Source organism: Trichoderma camerunense (genome assembly GCF_050948025.1).
Source record: "Trichoderma camerunense strain CBS 138272 chromosome Unknown V8C40scaffold_3, whole genome shotgun sequence".
NCBI classification, from domain to species: Eukaryota; Fungi; Ascomycota; class Sordariomycetes; order Hypocreales; family Hypocreaceae; genus Trichoderma; species Trichoderma camerunense.
This window is the reverse complement of record NW_028145367.1, coordinates 610,165-628,122: the sequence shown is the minus strand read 5'-3', so window position 1 is coordinate 628,122 and position 17,958 is coordinate 610,165. Positions and strand designations below refer to the sequence as shown.

The following is a 17,958-nucleotide window of genomic DNA, read 5'->3' as shown; positions in this document are numbered from 1 at the left end:
GTTATATAAATATAGCAGCAGTTACTAGAGAAATATAAAGATAGTAGTAGTAACTAAAGAAATATAGATATAGTAATAGTTATTAAAGAAATATAAATATAGTAGCAGTTATTAGGGAAATGTAGATATAGCAGCTACTCACCTTGTAGGCGTATGATTTAAACCTTGGGTGTTCGAATTCTTGTCGGCCTCGGTTTTTCTGTCATCCGCTTGAGGAGCTTACTGTAATACATCTATGCAACCAGAACACAAATCACGGATTCAAAAGAATGAGGCATGGCCAACATGATCCCCGGAACAGAAATATCGGAGATGCATTCATATTACAAATAGCTTCATAAAGCAAGTTAATCACTATCATAAACAAACTTAACACGCATATGCAATCTGCCGTGACAATTTCACTCTACGAACTGTGGCAATTGTCACGGCGCTCCAACATCAGCGTTTGTAGATTTCAGCTCGAGTTCCCCTCACCGAAACACTTATAAACAGGATTTCCCCAATGCCCAATCACCACCTTTGCATAGCGCCTCTTTGATCGCTGGAGATGGGCGCCACTGCGAAATCAAATGACAACCCCTCCTCTGCAGCCTAGAGAATCTGTCTAAATTATGCATCTTCAAGTTGAGATGGATGGCATGTCTGCCTGCCCCGGACGCCACAGGCGTCGAACTGATGCCAAGTGGTACAGGCAGAATAGTCGATGGCAATTGATCAAGATCCTTGATTAGTGAACACGTAGAGCTGTTGATGGCAATATCCTTTAATTCAGCGACTATAAAAATGGGAATTGGAAGCTTCCTAAGATGGGCATCTCTTCAATCGCCACTTTACTTAAACTCAGGATCCTTATCAATTGAATCCGATCTGATACCTACTACAATTCCAATTCAATCAGATTAGCTACTCGACATTATCACTAAGCAATATGCCTGGCAAAGTGAGTTGTTTGAGAGGTGGCGATCTCAAAGCTCATCCAAATACTGACAATTTACCATCAAAAGGTGGTTAGTCGTGAAGAATGGGAGACTGCCCGCAAAGCTCTTCTCAAAAAAGAGAAAGAGTATACGCACAAGGGCGACGTTCTCGCCGCTGAACGCCGCGAGCTGCCCATGGTCAAAATAGACAAGGAGTATCTCTTCCAAGGCCCGGACAACAAGGCGGTGTCCCTCAACGATCTCTTCGAGGGCCAAGACCAATTAATCGTCTACCACTTCATGTTCAAGCCCGAAGACGACCGCGGCTGTCCCGGCTGCACGCACATGGGCGAATCTCTGCCCGACGTGCGCCATCTTAGGTCAAAGAACACCAACCTCGTCGCAATCTCCCGTGCCCCGATCGACAACATCGAGGCGTACAAGGCCAAAGCCGGCTGGACCTTTCCCTGGTATTCCAGTGGCAAATCCGACTTCAACTACGACTTCCACGCCACGCTGGACGAAGCCGTGGCCCCTAAGCAATACAATTTTGAGGACCTCAAGGAGGAAGATGCGAGGTTCAAGCCGGATTTTAAGGGTGACATTCCTGGCTTCAGCATCTTTTTGAAGAAAGATGGAAACATCTATCATACGTACTCGACGTTCATGAGGGGAGGCGAAAAAGTGCAGCCGACGCTGACGTTGCTGGACATGACGCCGTTGGGAAGACGACTTCAATCGCCAGGCGATTTTAAGCTACGAGACGAGTATTGAGGTTTTTCGTCTCAAGACTGTGACCCCCTCCTGTATGACTTGTGATCTAACAGCGATCGGGAGGCGAATCTCTCTCTTTCCTTATGCTCTGCCACTGACGGTGTATGATGCCGGTGGCTTGAAACTCCAAATGTCGGTGCATCAAGCTTATAGGCTATCTGAGAGATTCAACTCAAAAAAATATTAATTTCCACATTATAGGGCTGAATCTCGCTGCTGTATCCTTTCAAAGGGCCAATCTTCACATTCATTGTAATGAAACAACTTACATAGCTTGAAAATTGATACCAATAACATTCAAGCTTGTATCCGCTCTAAGTGAGACCGTTATTCCAGCCGCCACTCCATACAGGTATCCATTGCCCTTTTATGGCTTCCATCCACTACCCTTTTTGCGGCTTATTATTATTCATTCAATCAGCAAACAGCTTATATTTAGTTTAAAAGCCTAGAAGTAATTTAGTTCATGTCAGTCGTCTCACTGCGTCGGTAATCTCACCAGTATTTCTCCGCACTACGCAGCACTACTCACAACCAAAAGCCGACAATCAAACCTCATACTACACCGTAACTTCTTTCTCCTATATGTTCCATATCCAAACACCCACAGCACCCCCGTAGCGCGATTTTAGAGCTTATGATTCCATACTCTTACGCAGTCTATTAGGATATCGGCTCATCCCACATGGCCGTCTGCTAGACTCGGAAATAGATGGTAGTCTGCCTACAGTAGTTGCTGATGCCCGAGACAAGTGCTTATTTTATATGGAATGTAAGTTTCTGTCATGCAACGCCTCAAAGTACCATTGCTCCTTTTTGTCAGTTATCACCATACATTTTCATCCAATTGTTTGTATTCGTGGTCTGACTTACATCCCAAGCTTGATGACCTAACGGCTAACTCTAACGAAGCCACCCATTGTGCTACATACATTAAAGAGCCATCACCGTCATCCTCTCCGTGCTTCACTTTAACCTCCTCATCCGTAACATCTCATCCTAGAATAAGAAGGAAACCGAAACTCATCATGGCAGATCCCCAACTCAACGGAACAAACCTCCTCGCCTGCCCCTTCACCATCCCAGACCCCACAGCCTCCGCCCCCGAGCTCCTCGCACGCTGGTCAGACTCCTTCATCGAAGGCCCCCCAGCAATAATCATCTCCCCAAACACCGAACAGGATGTCGTCTCAGCTATCAAATTCGCTCGCCTCAACAATCTCACCATCGTCCCCACTGGAGGCCGTCACGGCTCAGCTCTCCCCATCCATTCAAGGACGTTGTACCTAGACCTCAAAAATCTCCAATCCATCATCATAGACAAACAAAAAGAACAAGTCCATTTCGGAGGAGGCGTCCTCACAGGCGACCTGTTAAAACAGCTCTCTGACCAAGGCTACTTCACCGCCGTCGTCAACTCAAACGCAGTCGGCGTCGTCGGAAGCCTGCTAGGAGGCGGCAACACATCCGTAAACGGCATCGTGAGCTGGATGGCCGACAGCGTCGTATCTCTTCGAGTCGTCACCGCTGCAGGCGAAATCCTCCAAATTGGACCATCCTCCACGGGAGATGAACTCGCTTTATTCAATGTTCTCAACGGCGCTGGCCACGGTCTCTGTGTTGTCGCTGCCGTCACCATGCGAATCTACCCCTTGAGCAGCTTGAATCTCTCCCCTACCAGCAAAGATGATGCCACTCCCAGCATCTGGAGCCGCACCTTGATATTCCCTCCAACTGCCGTCGACGCCGCCGTCGACGCGTTCCTCGCCTTTGTCCCGCCTCCAGACCCCATGAACTTCATCTTCGGCTTCACTCGAGGCCCTCCCGGAACTCCCCTCGCTGGAAAGCCCATCATTGTCCTCACAGGCACATACTACGGCCCTACCAGCGAAGCAGAAGCCTCACCCGCCGGAGCAAGCCTCCTCAATCCATCCTTGGTCGAAAAGGCCCTCATGGCAAATACAGTCCAAGTCCCTTTCCCCAACGTCAACAATGGCGTCGAGGCGATGAACGCTCACGGTGGCCATAAATCCATGGCCTCTGCCCGCATTGCCCGCCTCTCCCCTCAAAACCTCAAGGCCGCCTTTGCCAAGTTCCTCGCCGTGACAGAGAGATATACCGACGCTGCTCGCACCGCCTTCATGTTCCACAACTTCAACCCTTCTAAGCTCGTCCAGTTTGGCACCACCCCTGAAGGCAAGGGGAAATTCATCGAGGGCAGGGACCGAGGATTTTGCTCTATCGGGGTACTGTGGTGCTCTGAGCCCGAAACCAGAGATGCCCTGGTGGAATTCTTTGACGAGGCCACGGCTATTCTGCAAAAGGACGATGAACAGGATGGCCTTCCTCCGAGAACGCACTCGGGCGTGATGAGGTTCCTCCCTGGACGACGAGATTTGTTCGATGAGAAGAGATTGGCCGAGTTGGATCGAGTACAGAAAAGGTGGAATGGTGACGAATTGTTTTGGAGCCCTTATAAGGCGTGAAATCACACTGAGGGATACAGCAAATGAAGCTTGGTTGATGCTGTGTCTGAATCATAGTGTCCATGAGGATAATCTCGGACGTCTTTGAATAAATATAATGAACATTAAAACTGTCATTGATGCCATGCTCTCTCCCCGCCTGATTTTGTCCTGTCAAAATCTTCCTGAATAAACTGAATAAGCCGAATGAACCTTGGTTTTCCTCTATATCAAAGTAGGTGCCTAGTATTTTATTACCAAGAGCATAAGTTTACCATTATTTTTTAGCTCTGGCCCCCAGACCCAGCCATAACCCCAGCCTAATCATGTATATATACCCAAATCCCGAATCCACTGTTGTATGCCTGCAAAACGCTCCTCATCCCGCCAGGGGCAAAACTCCATTTTACCAATGCCATTTATACATCCTAACCTTAACTCGCCTCAGTTCAGCAATCAATCAGATTTCGCATGTTGTGAGGAATAGACTTGGGAGATATCGTCTCCCTTTTATATGGGTGCGAGGACCCGACGGGGGTGGAGGGAGGTAAAGAGCTCAAATCGCTCAATGGGGTATCGTAAGAGAAATTCAGCTCTACTTTCAGAGGTTCTGATTTCAGAGGTGGCAGCGACAAAGACTGAGGACGTTCGTCGAGCTTCTTTGCCGTCTTTCCCTTGGGAACATTTTTGACAGCTTTGAACGTGTCCGTGACTGCGTTCTTGGGAGGCGCCTTGGGCTTGGCAGGCACCTTCGTCTTCCGTGGGCGCGGCTTCGCTGCTTTGGTTTGTTTGCCATTCTGCGGAGGTTGTCTCCCGATAGGGAGCTCGATCCGCTTCTTGGCGGTAAGCTTAGGGCTGGGTCGTGGCGTGGGAATGGCGTCCAAGCTGAGATCGTGATCAGTGCTGGATTGGCTGAGAGGCAGTGCAACCTCAAGTTTGGTGTTCCTGAGGCGTTCTTGGTTTTGGCTGTCCTGTTCTGTAGACACGAGATAGTCGTTGCCGATATCACAATCCCACGGTGGTAGGGCCGCTAGGTGAGCCACCTTGTCGCACGGAGAGCGCACAACAAGATCCCAGCAGTCCTTGAATAACGCGTCCTTGGGCTCCGCGTCGGTATTGACCCAGATTGTAAGTCCATCTCTTCGGCCCCTCGTAACCTGGCACATCTCTCTGACGAGTCTCCTCGTGCCCGGAACCTTGAGAGTCGTTCCAACGACAATCACACAATCTGGCCGAGCCTTCAAATCGGCACTAGAGACATTTCCAATGGCCTCTTCGTCGGGGTTGTATTCGTTGTAAAGAACAAATCGCGGTCTTAGACGCCCAATGCCGTGACTTCGCTTTCCTGCGTGCCTCGTTCTGACTTCGTCGTCGACTGTGCATGCATTGCACAGTGGGGCCTCTGGCCCTTCAAAGAGTTCCCTGTTGAATTTTTCCACGTTGCCGCATTTGCTGCAAACCATATGCTGCAATCCACCGTGGAGCTGGATGGTGGCCGGCCAGGGGCCCTTGAGGGGTAACGGGATCTTGGTAGTCAGCGGTTCCATGTTTGCGTCGAGACCGTCGATATTCTGGGAGTAAAGTCGCAGCAGTCGTCCTTCTTGCGCCAATGATGCCAGCAGACGGTGGAACGCGGTAGGGCTGGCCTTCGTGGTCATCTCATCCATTTCCCGGACCATAGAGTGGAAATATTGCGTTGACGAATCATGCCGGTAGACAGACGCGTCAAACAGGTGCTTGCCTGAGCCTTTTAGGTTGTGCTGATTTTTGGCACGCGCAAAGAGACCAGAAGATGATCGAAAATCAGGGATACCTGCTGACACGGAAATACCCGCGCCGGCAATGACGACAATCTTCTTCTTCTTCCGCAGGGCCGCAATCAGTCTTTTTTCCTGAGCTTTTTCTGCGTCTGTCATATCCTTGTCCTCCTTATTCATGTAGTTTAAGTATTCTGTTGTACGTTCTTTAGGCTGGTAAACTTTGCGTCTTTTTGCTGGAGGTTGCTCGTCATCCGCGCTCTTTGAGGAATCATTGTCGTCCATAGGCTGGCCAAGACTGATGGTGGCCGTCAGTCGCATTGGGGATTGAGCTCCCGAGGCAGTCGTAGACATGGGCGAGGGATAGCGTCTTGAAAGGTCGACGGCAGAAACTGGGATATCGGGCAGGGAGGGCGTATTTGAGAGGGTCGAGAGGGGTGACGATGGCGACTCGCGCGGGGAGCCGCCAGGAGAGGATAGAGGACTCGAAGGGTTATCCATGATGTTGTTGGATCCAAAGTCGATCGATCTTTTGTGGTGAAAAGAGAGAGGAAGGGGGTAGGGGAAAGGGAGAGAGTTGCCGCGAGGACGCGCGAGGTCGTCCAAAAGAGAAAATTCAGGTGCACCGCGAACCCAGGCTAGACCATCTCGCAGCTGACAAAGTCCCGGCTTTCTTTTTTCTTTCTCCTCGGTCTTTAGTTGTTCCTTCTCTTCAGCTTGGACTTGTGCTGTCTTTTGGCTACATCCAGCCTTGAGCAAACGCGATGGTGCAGGATTCAAAGAGCGAATTTGAGGCGACTTTGCGTCCCAAGGTTTTGCAGGTCCAGATGCGGAGTTTCGGGGGTGTGGGCAGATGAGTGAAGACCCGAGCCAGTAACCAAGTGCCAAAGAGGGCCACCGCCAGTACCCCAACCTGCAGCCAAATCTCCAGCTGCTGTTTTAAAGCCCGGCACGCGAACGTGCAGCGACAATCTTAGCGCAGCGTGGGGCGTTGCAAGCGTTGCAGGCGTAAGGGGGCTTGCTTTTAGAGTTCCCTTTTCGCGAAGGAAGAGGCACGACGCAAGGTGGGCTGGGCTGGGCTGAGGCTTATGCCAGTCACGGAACAAAGCAAACCTGGCAGTCGAATCGCCTCTGCAGCCTCGGCCGGAGCTAGGTAGTTTCTGTCCAAGAAAGCCTTGTCGAGGTGAGGCTTGACTGGCACACGATGGTTGAATCAGTGGCGCCAAGCGCGTTCGTGTATCGTGTCGGAGCCCAAGTTACGTGAAACGGGAAACGCGAAGCCCTGGAACGCAGATTTTTATCGGAACTGAGGTTGGGAGCCAATGGCGATCCAGCCCATTGTGTTCCAGTTTTTTGTGCCGTGCCTGGTGAGAGAAGCCGTACAGTCAAGGTTGAAGATGCACGAAACCTAACATGGGGAAAAAGGGAGAAGAATAAGATTAAGAGTTTAGAAGAAGAAAGTGAAAATTGCAAAATTGAAGCGACTAATGCACGCCCGCATCTCCCCAAAAAGATGCAGAAAAAGAAGCAGCAGGATATCGTCATTTTCTTCACGTCCATATTAAACCCTCCGCTCCCTCGCCCAAATTGAAGCCCAGCCCAGCTCCTGCCAGCTCATCACAGCAACTACTTGTACATACAGTGGGGCCCCCGGCTTGTTCCTGCCAAGGTGGTCTGTTATGACGCTGCCGTTGCCCGGAAACTGCAGCCGCGCTAACTAGCTAGGGTAGCATTCTGTAGTGGGGCGCTTTCCGTTTTGCATTTTCACCCAGACGATGACGACGGGCTGCAGCAAGCCAGAAATCGGTACCTTGGGAATGCAGTACGTACCGCATATTATATCATCTGCAATGCGCGTTCGGCAGCGTGCAGAGAGCGCGATTCTAGAATGACGCATTTATGTGGTATTGTAGATGATGCATATCAACTGCCTGGGTATTGATTATTATCTAGCAGAGCTTCCAGATCACAGAATCTAACCAGCGGTAACAAACGTTGCTGGTTGAATAGCAAACTCTCAAATGTCAGTGCAGTCCCCCGCTATGCACATGTCAAAGGTCTGACCGTCACGAACCACTTCTCAGCAATTCTCAGGAATTCTCATATTACCTGTATGCAAAAAAGTAGTGTTGTTACATAAATACAGTTGGTTCTATATCCAGAGCCCTCTATTTCTTTTCATCAGTCACCCTCCGGTTCTCCGCCTCTCCAGACAAGATATCTATCACGGCCTTGTCTTCCCCTACAGGTGTCTTCCTCCTCTCCGTCCTATTAATGAGCTCGATTCCCAATATACCCGCAAGGATACCGGCAATATGAGACGCAATGTCTACCTTGAGCTTCACCGTCTTCCCCAGGCCGGCTAGTTGTACGGCCGTGATCAACGCCAGAAAGACAATGCCGTGGACGCCGTCCTGTGGCAGTCCAAAGATCTTGAACCCATCCGAGCGATGTTCCCAAAAGTAAGCTGAGCATAGTCCCAGCGTTGCGCCCGACGCACCCAGAGATGTGACAGTCAGCCAGCCCCTGAGTGTGTATGTGACCAGACTGCCCAAGAAACCCATAGAGCCGCAGCCGAGATACAGCGCAAGGAAATCCGCACGCCCAATCTCATCGTGCAAACACGTTCCAACGAACCAAAGAGGCACCATGTTGACCAGCAAGTGGCTGAATTTGGTATGCGAGAAGGCCGCGGTGAACAGCGTTACGGGTCGCACTGTCGCCACAACAAAGATCATGTATCGGTTAAAGAGGGCCCAGAGCGGCGGTATCCTCCATCCCAGGTACACCAAAGCATTGATTGCAATCAGGGCACCAACCGTAGCATGCGAAGTCGACACCTCTCGGAACAACCTGTACCGCGGCGCCGGCTCCTCGTACACCATAGCTACGGCAGCAATGAAGCCGAGCACCAGGGCCACCACGGTAGCAGAGGGCAGGATTCGCTCCCAAGGCTTCAACTCTGGCGGTGCCTCCATGTCAGACTGCGCAGCCTTGTAGTATTCCGCCACACGAGGGTTGGTAATCTCTCGGACTTGATCATCTCGCTTCGCCAATGGACCTGAAACGCCCTCAACAGCTTCCTTTGCCTTGCGTTCCTCTTCTAGGGCCTTCTCTCTAGCCTTCTCTTTGGCCTTGGTCCGCGCTCGCAGCTCGTCAATTTTGCTGCGACCGTAAATGGGATCGGGCTTGTAAACATCGTCGACATCGTCCTCTTCCTTGCCGTCTCCCTTGCTCGCCCTAGCCTTCTTCTCAGCCGCCTGTTCCATCTCTTGCTCCATCTGCTCCAGTTCATCCTCTGCTCGTAGGCCTGCGTTCCTAATCTCCTCCACAGGTACAGTTTTCCGTAGATATGCCAACGCTCTGGCAATTTCCTCGTCTGTAAACTGCGCCGTGTGTATCGCAAATGCAGGGTCCTCCAGTGTCCCGGCCACTCTTCTCCCATGCAAAATCCGTAGCAAATGATTTGCCCGTTTACCACCAATTCCTTTGCCAAATATTTTGTCCACCTCGGCCCCGGAGAGATCCCTGCCTCCGAAAGCAAGCCCGGTCTGGTCACGGTAGTCTTTCGGTAGCTCTTCGTAGTCACGAATAGTCTTAGGCGCAAAGAAGGTCCGGCGGCCGCCATCAAGCCGTCGGCATGCCCTCAAGCCTGTCCACTCGGTCCGCCTCAGCGCTTCTCTGCCGGGGCCCTGGAAATGACAGCATGACATCCATCGCGAGGCTGCGATATTCGTTATCGAGGTCGAAGTCGAGCATGTCGCAGCCTGTCTCGAAATGCCCCGCGCGGCCCTCAGCAGCGACCGAGAAGCATTCGAATAGCTGAGCCCATTCATTCTGCTAGAGAATGCTTTTCAATGTGTCGCTAGTTTCTGTCCAATGCGCCAACTGCGCGCCGAGGTGCCGAATAGGCCTGCCCCCAGAATCGAAGGAGTTGAGAGAGATGCTGAAGTTGCCCACCAAGAAGAATTTCCTTGCCGAATTGGATAGAAGCGGCGGTTTGTTGCGCCACTTCGGAGTTGGGCTGACAGGGGTTCACTGTGGAGCCACGTCCGGCTTCCATCATGATCCTCCACTAACCGGCAGTCGGGAAAAGGTTGATTGAGGATACAAGATGGTATCAGGCAATTGTATGAGAAAATATCTAATTTGTGGATTAATGGCCAATATGCATAATATACTCTAGTACTTTGACCCTTTTTTTGAGAGATGCGTAGGTATTACGTAGGTAGCAGATACCTCTGTGAGGCCACGATATGTCAAAGTCCATAGCAACCTTGAAGTCATGCTTACAAGTTTCTTCTTGGAAGTTCCCAACTCCCGCTTGCCACGCTAGGTATATGTTAATGAAGTATGGATATTTTCCATCAAATATGTTGTCATTAACTGAGGCCCTATTCGAGAGTCTTTCAGCGTCATTCGCTCTTCGGCGCTCTGGATAATCTCAGTAGTGCTACCCTAGGATATGGCCCACAAGAAGCAGAGCATCTCCAAGGCCGTGATCGTATAACGGTTAGTACAACAGTTTGTGGATCTTACGAGACACTGTAAATCCAGGTTCGATTCCTGGTCACGGCACAAATCTTTTTGACTCATTAGCAAGTTCGTTAATGCCTAGTAGTAAACAAACAAACAAACAAACAAACAAAGGGCATCTCCAAGCTGGTCCTTGTTGAACTACGCGCCCTGCGTGGATAACGTCAACGCTGCTAACACTATTGCCTTTGCACCTCAATAGCTTAAATTTTATATTATAAAAATGATTATATATAAGCTATTATTATTTTCATCATTCAATACTTACATAGGCCTTTTACTAAGGTTATAAGAGCTTATCATGAAATGGTATGGAGCGTAACTTTTGAAGACGCAAGACCATCAGCAGAGGCTTCGACGACTAGTTTTCCCGGCTGCCCCTTCTCACCCTTGACAATGGCAAGTGCCCGGCCACTGTACGCATGACGCTTGGGAGACGGGAACGAAACATAGTCTGAAGGATCGCCATTGTCTGTAGCCACAAGCTGGCCAACACCAGACACGGAAAATGTGATGGCATTGGTTGCCTGCGGCACGAATCGTCCTTGGTGATCGAGCACCTCAACACTGAGATAGGATAGGTCAAGGCCGTCTGCAGTAATCTTCGAGCGATCCGCCGTAAGACGTAACCTCGCAGGCTCGCCCGCAGTTTGGACGGTATCCTTGGCCCATACTTTTCCGTCCTTGTAGGTCACAACATGCAGCTCTCCAGGGTGGTAGACCACTTTGTCCCAGCGGAAGCGGTAGGTAAGCGGCTCCTTTGTCTGGCGGCCTTGAGACTTGCCATTGACAAAAAGCTCGGCCTCGTCGCCAGAGGAGAAGACGTGGACCGGCGTGACCTTGCCAACACGATCTGGCCAGGTCCAGTGCGGCAGAATGTGGGCCATGCGCAAGTCGGGCTGCCAGCGCGACTGGTAAATGTAGAACCGCTCCTTGGGAAAGCCAGCAAGATCGACAATTCCAGAATATGAACTGCGGACGTTGTACGGCGTCGGCTCGCCGAGGTAATCCCACCCAGTCCAGACAAACTCTCCAGCGACATACGGGTTCTGATCAAGGGACCGGAATTCCTTGTCGGCGGAGGAACCGTAGTCGGCGCTGTAGAGCTCGTACGCGCTGACCTGGAACGTGGTGGAATTGCCCCCCGAAGTGTCATTGACCGGAGCACTGTCGCCTTGCTCCAAGACGGGGAAGATGAATGTTCCTCGACTGCTGAGGGCCGAAGCACTCTCGCTGCTCTCCAGCATCTTGCGGCTGAAGTTGCCGTGGAAGGCAGGATATGCAGGAGGTGTCCCAATACCACCAAGCTGAGAATAGTTTGGCGTGTCGCGAATGCCTTGGCCTTGATAGTTGAGACTCAGAACATCCATGACCACTGGGAATGGCTGGTTAGGATGCGCCGAGTTCATCGACGCCGTCACCGGACGGGTTGGGTCCATGTCGTGAGCAATGTCGACGAGCTCTTGAGCAACCTTGGCACCATTGTCGCCAGTCTGCTGCTCTCCGACTTCATTACCAACACTCCACACGAAAATGGAGGGATGGTTGCGGTCGCGGCGGATGAATGCCCTAAGATCTGGCTCATGCCAGTCTGGAAAGATCAGGTGGAAGTCGTTGGTCGTCTTGCCAAGCACCCAGCAATCAAATATCTCATCCATGACGAAGAAACCCATTTCATCAGCCAAGTCCATCAGGCCAGGGGCAGGAGGGTTGTGGGACATGCGGATTGCATTCGAACCAAAGCTCTGCAGTATGTCCAGGTGACGTTGCTGGGCTCGGTGATTGTACGCTGCGCCGAGGGCTCCAAGATCATGATGTTGGTTCGTCCCTCGAATGGGTATATGCTCACCGTTGACGATGAGCCCTTTGTCTGGTTCGTATGCAAAGGTGCGGATTCCGAAGCGTGTTTCAAATGTATCGATTACCTGGCTGCCACTGTGCAACTTCGTGACGGCCATGTACAAGTTTGGAGTTTGAAATGGTGGCGGCCCCCAAAGCAGAGGTTTCTTCACGGTAGTCGTGGTTGTGTGCGATGCTGTCTTGCCGGCTGCAACGAGGACAGTGTACTGCGGAAACGCTGCTACCTTGGCGCCGATCTGGCCTGTCTTGGCATCGTATTCGTGGACATCTGTTGTGACATCGATCTTGCTCTTCGTATCTCCATTGTTCTGCACTTCAACAGCCAGATCAAGTGTAGCGGATCGAGCAGAGACGTCGCGGGACGTGATGAAGGTGCCCCATTGGCCGACATGGGTAGAGGCAACTGTAATGAGCCAGACATCTCGATAGATACCGCCACCGGGGTACCAGCGGGAGGATTCGTTGGGATTATCTAGACGAATGGCAAGTTGATTGTCACCGACGGTCAGGTACGGCGTGAGGTCAAGTTGGAACGAGTTGTATCCGTATGGCCAGCCACCCACGATCTTTCCATTGACCCAGACAATGGGGTAGGACATGGCACCATCCATCTCTAGATAGAAGTTTTTGCCCTTGTCCTCGTGAGACATGGATATTGTCTTCCTGTACCAGCCCACACCAAACGTGGGTAGCCTGCCCATTCCACCGCTGACAATTGGGTTGTCGTCGGTGTAGAACGGTCCAGCGATAGCCCAGTCGTGTGGTAAACTGACCGACTCCCAGGTGCTGTCGTCAAAAGAGGCTTTAACATACGGGATGTGAACGTCTGGTTCCTCTGCAGGCCGCTTGTGGTGGTTCGAAGGGTCTTGGATGAACATATTGGCAGACGGTAGAACCCATGGCTTCAAAATGGTTACATCAGTCAGGTTGACAGTGTCTGGGCGCTCGTCATAGAGCAGACCGTCTGGGTTCGTGGGCGAGCGCCAGAATCGCCAGCCATCATTGATGCTGATGCGTTGTCTGCCGCCTTGCGCTTTACTGTCAACAGCAGCACCTGTAACGAAACCCTGCTGTACAAGTATTACCAGCCACAACCACAATACCAAGTTGTAGCCACAAACTGGCGAGAATCGAAATTGGGCCATCCAGATGGAACTTGGTGTCTAATGAAACCAATTGCATGGTATGCTATTTGGAGGGACACCGCCATGGCTTCCATGTATTTATGCACTACACCCCCTCAATCACGATCACGGCTGTGCGGTTAATGTCATGATGTGAATTTCCGAAAGCTTCAACCCTTTCCCCAAAGGTGGATATTTGCAGCTGTCATCTGGAGCCAAGGCATGGTTTTCGCGGGGTTGCTCCGATCCAATGCCTAAAAAGGCAGTAGACGGAGGATTGTGGATTCGGGTTATTGAGTACCGACTCTAATGCAACCACCCAATTGGAGCGCCTACATGTAGACCATCTTGGTATGAGATCATACCTCAGGCCATGGTAATGAATTGCTATTGGGATGCTATTAGCAGGACGGATCGGGAGAGATACAAGCATAATAGCCTAAAATCAAGAATAGAAAAACGTTATACGAACCGCATACATGCTACAACTCTAAGGATCAAGGGAAAAAAAAATAACAAGTAAAATATAGTACAGTAGGAACCTGGTTTATTATAATACAGGTAACCTTATTATTACCATTATAAAAGTTAGGTCATAACAAGAACGCACTTGACGTTGCTAATGTGTTTTCCATCTCAAGCTAAAATATGGATTTTGCAGTTTTCGTTGTATCAAGTATGAAACCTTTCAAGGAATGCTTCTGGAGGGCCAACTTGTTCTTCTGGTGGCAGCAGTGTAGAAGTCAACTGGTCGTATGCTCTTGTGTCGTCCAGTTCGGCAAGGGATCTGCTCGTCGGGACATACGGTCTCTCCCCATCACAAGTCCTCGATTCGGCTCTTACTTATTTCATCTCTGCTATTAGACAACGTACCCGCGGTGCAGGAGTGGACGTTATATTCGCTTCGACCCTCACGGTCGCTGTCATCCCGTCCCTCTCTATTCTCGCCGACTCGGGATCCTTTCTGGATTGTCGGCGTAGGTTGTGATATTTGTTCTGCCTCTTTCGAAGCGAAATGCCTCGCTGTTACGCGTCAACCTGGAACTTGTACGGAAATCACGTCTGGCGCTGGTCACAGAGCTGTTCCAGGCCGCTTTTGGCGACCCAAAGCATTGAAATAACCAGCCCCGTGGCTCGCACGATCCCAGTGAGCCAGTTGGCAAGCATTAGCACAGTTCAAATGCAGGTGGGGAGTGAGAGCATGGTGGTATCTATTTCTGCAAACGATAAAGTTCTCACAGTGACACCCCCTGCAGCACCACTTCAATTGCATATTAAATGTAGAGCTATATATATCTCTGTAATTTGGTATCTCAATGAAAGAGCGTAGTACTATGTTTTTGGATGTTGGTAACAGAGTCACACATGCAGTTCCTGCCGAGGGACGCTACACTATTGCAAGTATTTTGAAGAGTTTTTATTTTGACTGCCATGATTTGACGGGACATTTCGCAAAAGTATGTATTGGAAGAAATGGCTAATCCCAGGCGCTAATATATTAATATAAACAACATATTAACGTAACTTTATGGACTACATGTCTATCTCTTGCATACTAGCCCCACTGGAGAAAGATTATTGGTAGCCCTGCTCCTCCCTCTGCAGCCTACCGGGTGAGGTTAAAAATGCTGTGAAGCTGATGGTTGTCACCCAAAATTACATATTTCGCCGCATGTTGCTATGAAACATGTGTACCTATGCACTATGAGGGTTTATCTTGTCGACTTTTTCCATACTCCCAGAACGAACTTCTTCACAGCAATTTTAACACCCAGTGACTATCTCCCTTGGCATTGTAGGATTCCACATTGGCAATGCGATCCATTCAAGCTACGCTGCTATGACTGCTCCGTCTAGTCCTAGGATAACTATGACATCTTAGAATCAATTCCCTGATACCTATTTGTTAAGATTACGAACATGCTCTTGGAATCTCGTCTCTTGTTAGTGCGCTACCTAACGAGCAACAAGAGCCCTACCGAATCGTGTGTGACTCGTCTAAATTATGCAGTTCTCACAATGTAGTTTCTAAGTTCTCCAGTTGGAGTGCATGCAACCAGTGATGGAGCTACTAGCCTATCAAGTTCATGCGGTAGATCCATCTACTTTTGGACGAACATCATTTGAACGAGCGTCATTTGGTCGCTCACAAGTTCTCTCATTGACCCTCTTTTTTTTTTCTCTTATTGTACCCTTTGTTGTGATATGCCCTCCAAATTTCGGAGCTTGCGCTTGTCTGCCGCATCATCACCGTCATTTCCTTCATTAGAGGATCTGGGACTCTTTCTACTCCTGCTTTCGTCTCTCTTCGTTAATCGTAAATCTCATATTGCTCGCCCATTCATTTAATATCAGTCTTCCATTCTTCAGAGATTAGCACATAAGCTAAGATTCATCTTAATAGCTCTTTGTTTCAGCATTCGTTGGATACTCCTCGGGATACAAGAAGCTATCGCCTCTCATACACGCCATTCGGGGAATTCGATCCTATCACTTCTAGCCAACAATTGTCACAATTCCTCTGAGAGGCTATCGTTAAAAGATACATGCAAATTCTAGACACTGTGGATAAGAAAACAACTATGATCCGGGTCACTACTACTACAGTAGCAGTGAAATATCATATACGTCGGGTCAAATATATTGACAACCAAACGACGAATGTCTTTGCCTGCCAGCATTCATTCTGCAGTACTTGTGTAATAGGGAAATATCGCTGTTCGGGTTCCTCGATAGAACAGCAAATGCAGTGACTACTTTAAGAAAAGTAATGTAGAGACTTGGAACCGTAGGCAGATGACTGCTGAAATCATAAAACCATATAGATAATCCACTACCTCTTAATATCGCTTTGAACCCCACTTTCCATCTCCAGGTAGAGAAATGACATCGTTGTATTTTGAACGTCTCCCTTTATCCTTTTTCTCCGAATGAAAATTGGAATTGAAGTTATCTGACTTGGATGAAATATAAATAAAAAAACATCCACGCTCAGATGCCTGGACGGACCAAGGTATCATTAACAATGATATCAAGAGGTTTATGTCATTTGCTCCCATGATTGAGGCGTTATGCTCTTGACTTTAGAACAGCCCCTCTTAAGATTCCCCCCCCCCCTACTTGCAAAAGAGATCTATGGCTTATCGGAAGACGCATGGACTCTAGGCATTACAATGTTCTATATGCCCCGTGGAATCCAATTGCGTCAATGGGATTTCAACAGTTGGACCAACAAAAGCTTATTCAACACCGAAACTAAGGATGGAGTGGTTGGAGCTAATCGCTTTCACATGAGCTGAATCTGCTCAAAACCCAAGATCCATGGCAAATCAAAGCTATGAATGTCACATCAGGACTAGACGATTCGGACATTGAATGCTGCCTAGGTCAACACCGTCAGCAGGTACAGAAAATGTGCCCAAGCTGTGTTCATCGACGGCTCCTTTGACGCCTGCCTGTCACATGCAATGTGCGCACATGTAACAATAGATTGAGAATGCAAAGCTACCACAGCCGGCTACGCAAAATGTGGCGTGGCTAATACATGTTCGCACGAGGTGGTAGGGCCAGGCGCAAACATCTAACTGGTGCTCTTTAGCTTGCATGCGCTGATTTTGCTTCCCAGCTATTCCAGACTGGAACTGGTCAAATTATACGACGGGAGTCTGGTGCTTGAATGTGATACGGAGCATGTTGGCCGAAGGACACCATTCCGAGCAGTCTAGGGCTTCGGTGAAGCTTCAGTCGGCCAAAACACCCAACAGCGTTCAGGTTGCGTGATTGCGTCTTAAAGATGCGACGCACCCTTATATGTGCATCGGACGGCCAACAACGGATCACATGGCGATATTTTCTCCGTAGGCATGCACGAACGCACCAATTGCACGAGCCCGGCAGCATGCGACGATGCACCCGGCCTGCAAGCTGCTGAGCAGGACCCTGGCAGTTTTGAGGGCTATTCCATTAGCCGAGACAGGGATTGGCGGGAGCAGATCCTGAAAATCTTCAAGCGCACGAAGCGACGGTAATCATTTATTACAGTATGCATAATTAGTTATTGTCCTTGTCAACCGCGGTGATGTGCGAAAGTGGCGTTTCTGTTGGCCGCGACTGTTGCCCGTCAAAGGGAGGACACGATAACCGGCAAAGTGGACAATACGGAGGACACGAAAAGAAAAAGGAGAAGAGCACCACATAGTCAAATAGTATAGCCGAAGCCTCTTGGGCTAGCAATGCGAAACCAACGGATGCCTTGGGGCAGCGGAGTCCAAGCACAGCAGGGCGACTCCAACTTTCTGGATCCAGTGCGAGAATCCCGAGCCTGGTGTTGCAGAGTTGCAGTGCAGCGGGGGGGCAAACGACGGCGCCATCTGCAAGCTTGTGAAATCGCGACGGCTGGTTGGCCGGAGGAAGAGGCTGTTGGCGATGCCCCCACGCACGTCCTCCGCAGTGTTTGGAATCGGACATTGACATAACAGCGTGCCTTGCGGGAGGATTGGAGCTAATTGGGGCATTGAGCAAG

At 49.9% G+C, this 17,958-nt stretch overlaps 4 protein-coding genes and 1 non-coding gene across 5 annotated transcripts; 2 read left to right on the top strand and 3 right to left on the bottom strand.

Annotated features, from left to right (window-relative positions):
• Positions 1 to 2,722: 2,722 nt before the first annotated feature.
• Positions 2,723 to 4,180, top strand: V8C40DRAFT_272918 (FAD-binding oxidoreductase; the record flags this gene model as incomplete). The annotated part of the gene is made up of 1 exon (XM_083220409.1): positions 2,723 to 4,180. The coding sequence occupies one exon, from the start codon at positions 2,723 to 2,725 to the stop codon at positions 4,178 to 4,180; it is 1,458 nt and encodes a 485-aa protein (XP_083076860.1).
• A 28-nt stretch (positions 4,181 to 4,208) lies between these two features.
• Positions 4,209 to 6,741, bottom strand: V8C40DRAFT_138027 (DHS-like NAD/FAD-binding domain-containing protein). Its single transcript, XM_083211157.1, has one exon. The coding sequence runs from the start codon at positions 6,415 to 6,417 to the stop codon at positions 4,609 to 4,611; it is 1,809 nt and encodes a 602-aa protein (XP_083076859.1). The 5' UTR covers positions 6,418 to 6,741; the 3' UTR covers positions 4,209 to 4,608.
• Positions 6,742 to 7,874: 1,133 nt separating this feature from the next.
• On the bottom strand, positions 7,875 to 9,868 carry V8C40DRAFT_235133 (rhomboid family intramembrane serine protease). The gene has a single exon (XM_083213785.1). It carries the CDS (start codon positions 9,750 to 9,752, stop codon positions 8,085 to 8,087), a length of 1,668 nt encoding a protein of 555 aa, XP_083076858.1. The 5' UTR covers positions 9,753 to 9,868; the 3' UTR covers positions 7,875 to 8,084.
• Positions 9,869 to 10,411: 543 nt separating this feature from the next.
• V8C40DRAFT_t53 lies at positions 10,412 to 10,494 on the top strand. The gene has a single exon. It is a non-coding gene; the product is annotated as a tRNA-His (tRNA).
• Positions 10,495 to 10,689: 195 nt separating this feature from the next.
• V8C40DRAFT_138021 (beta-galactosidase) lies at positions 10,690 to 13,770 on the bottom strand. Its single transcript, XM_083211156.1, has one exon. The coding sequence runs from the start codon at positions 13,455 to 13,457 to the stop codon at positions 10,752 to 10,754; it is 2,706 nt and encodes a 901-aa protein (XP_083076857.1). The 5' UTR covers positions 13,458 to 13,770; the 3' UTR covers positions 10,690 to 10,751.
• Positions 13,771 to 17,958: the final 4,188 nt, after the last annotated feature.

Coding starts and splice junctions, on each gene's coding strand:
- V8C40DRAFT_138027 (XM_083211157.1), bottom strand. CDS start 6,417: ATGGATAACCCTTCGAGTCCTCTATCCTCTCCTGGCGGCTCCCCGCGC.
- V8C40DRAFT_235133 (XM_083213785.1), bottom strand. CDS start 9,752: ATGAATGGGCTCAGCTATTCGAATGCTTCTCGGTCGCTGCTGAGGGCC.
- V8C40DRAFT_138021 (XM_083211156.1), bottom strand. CDS start 13,457: ATGGCCCAATTTCGATTCTCGCCAGTTTGTGGCTACAACTTGGTATTG.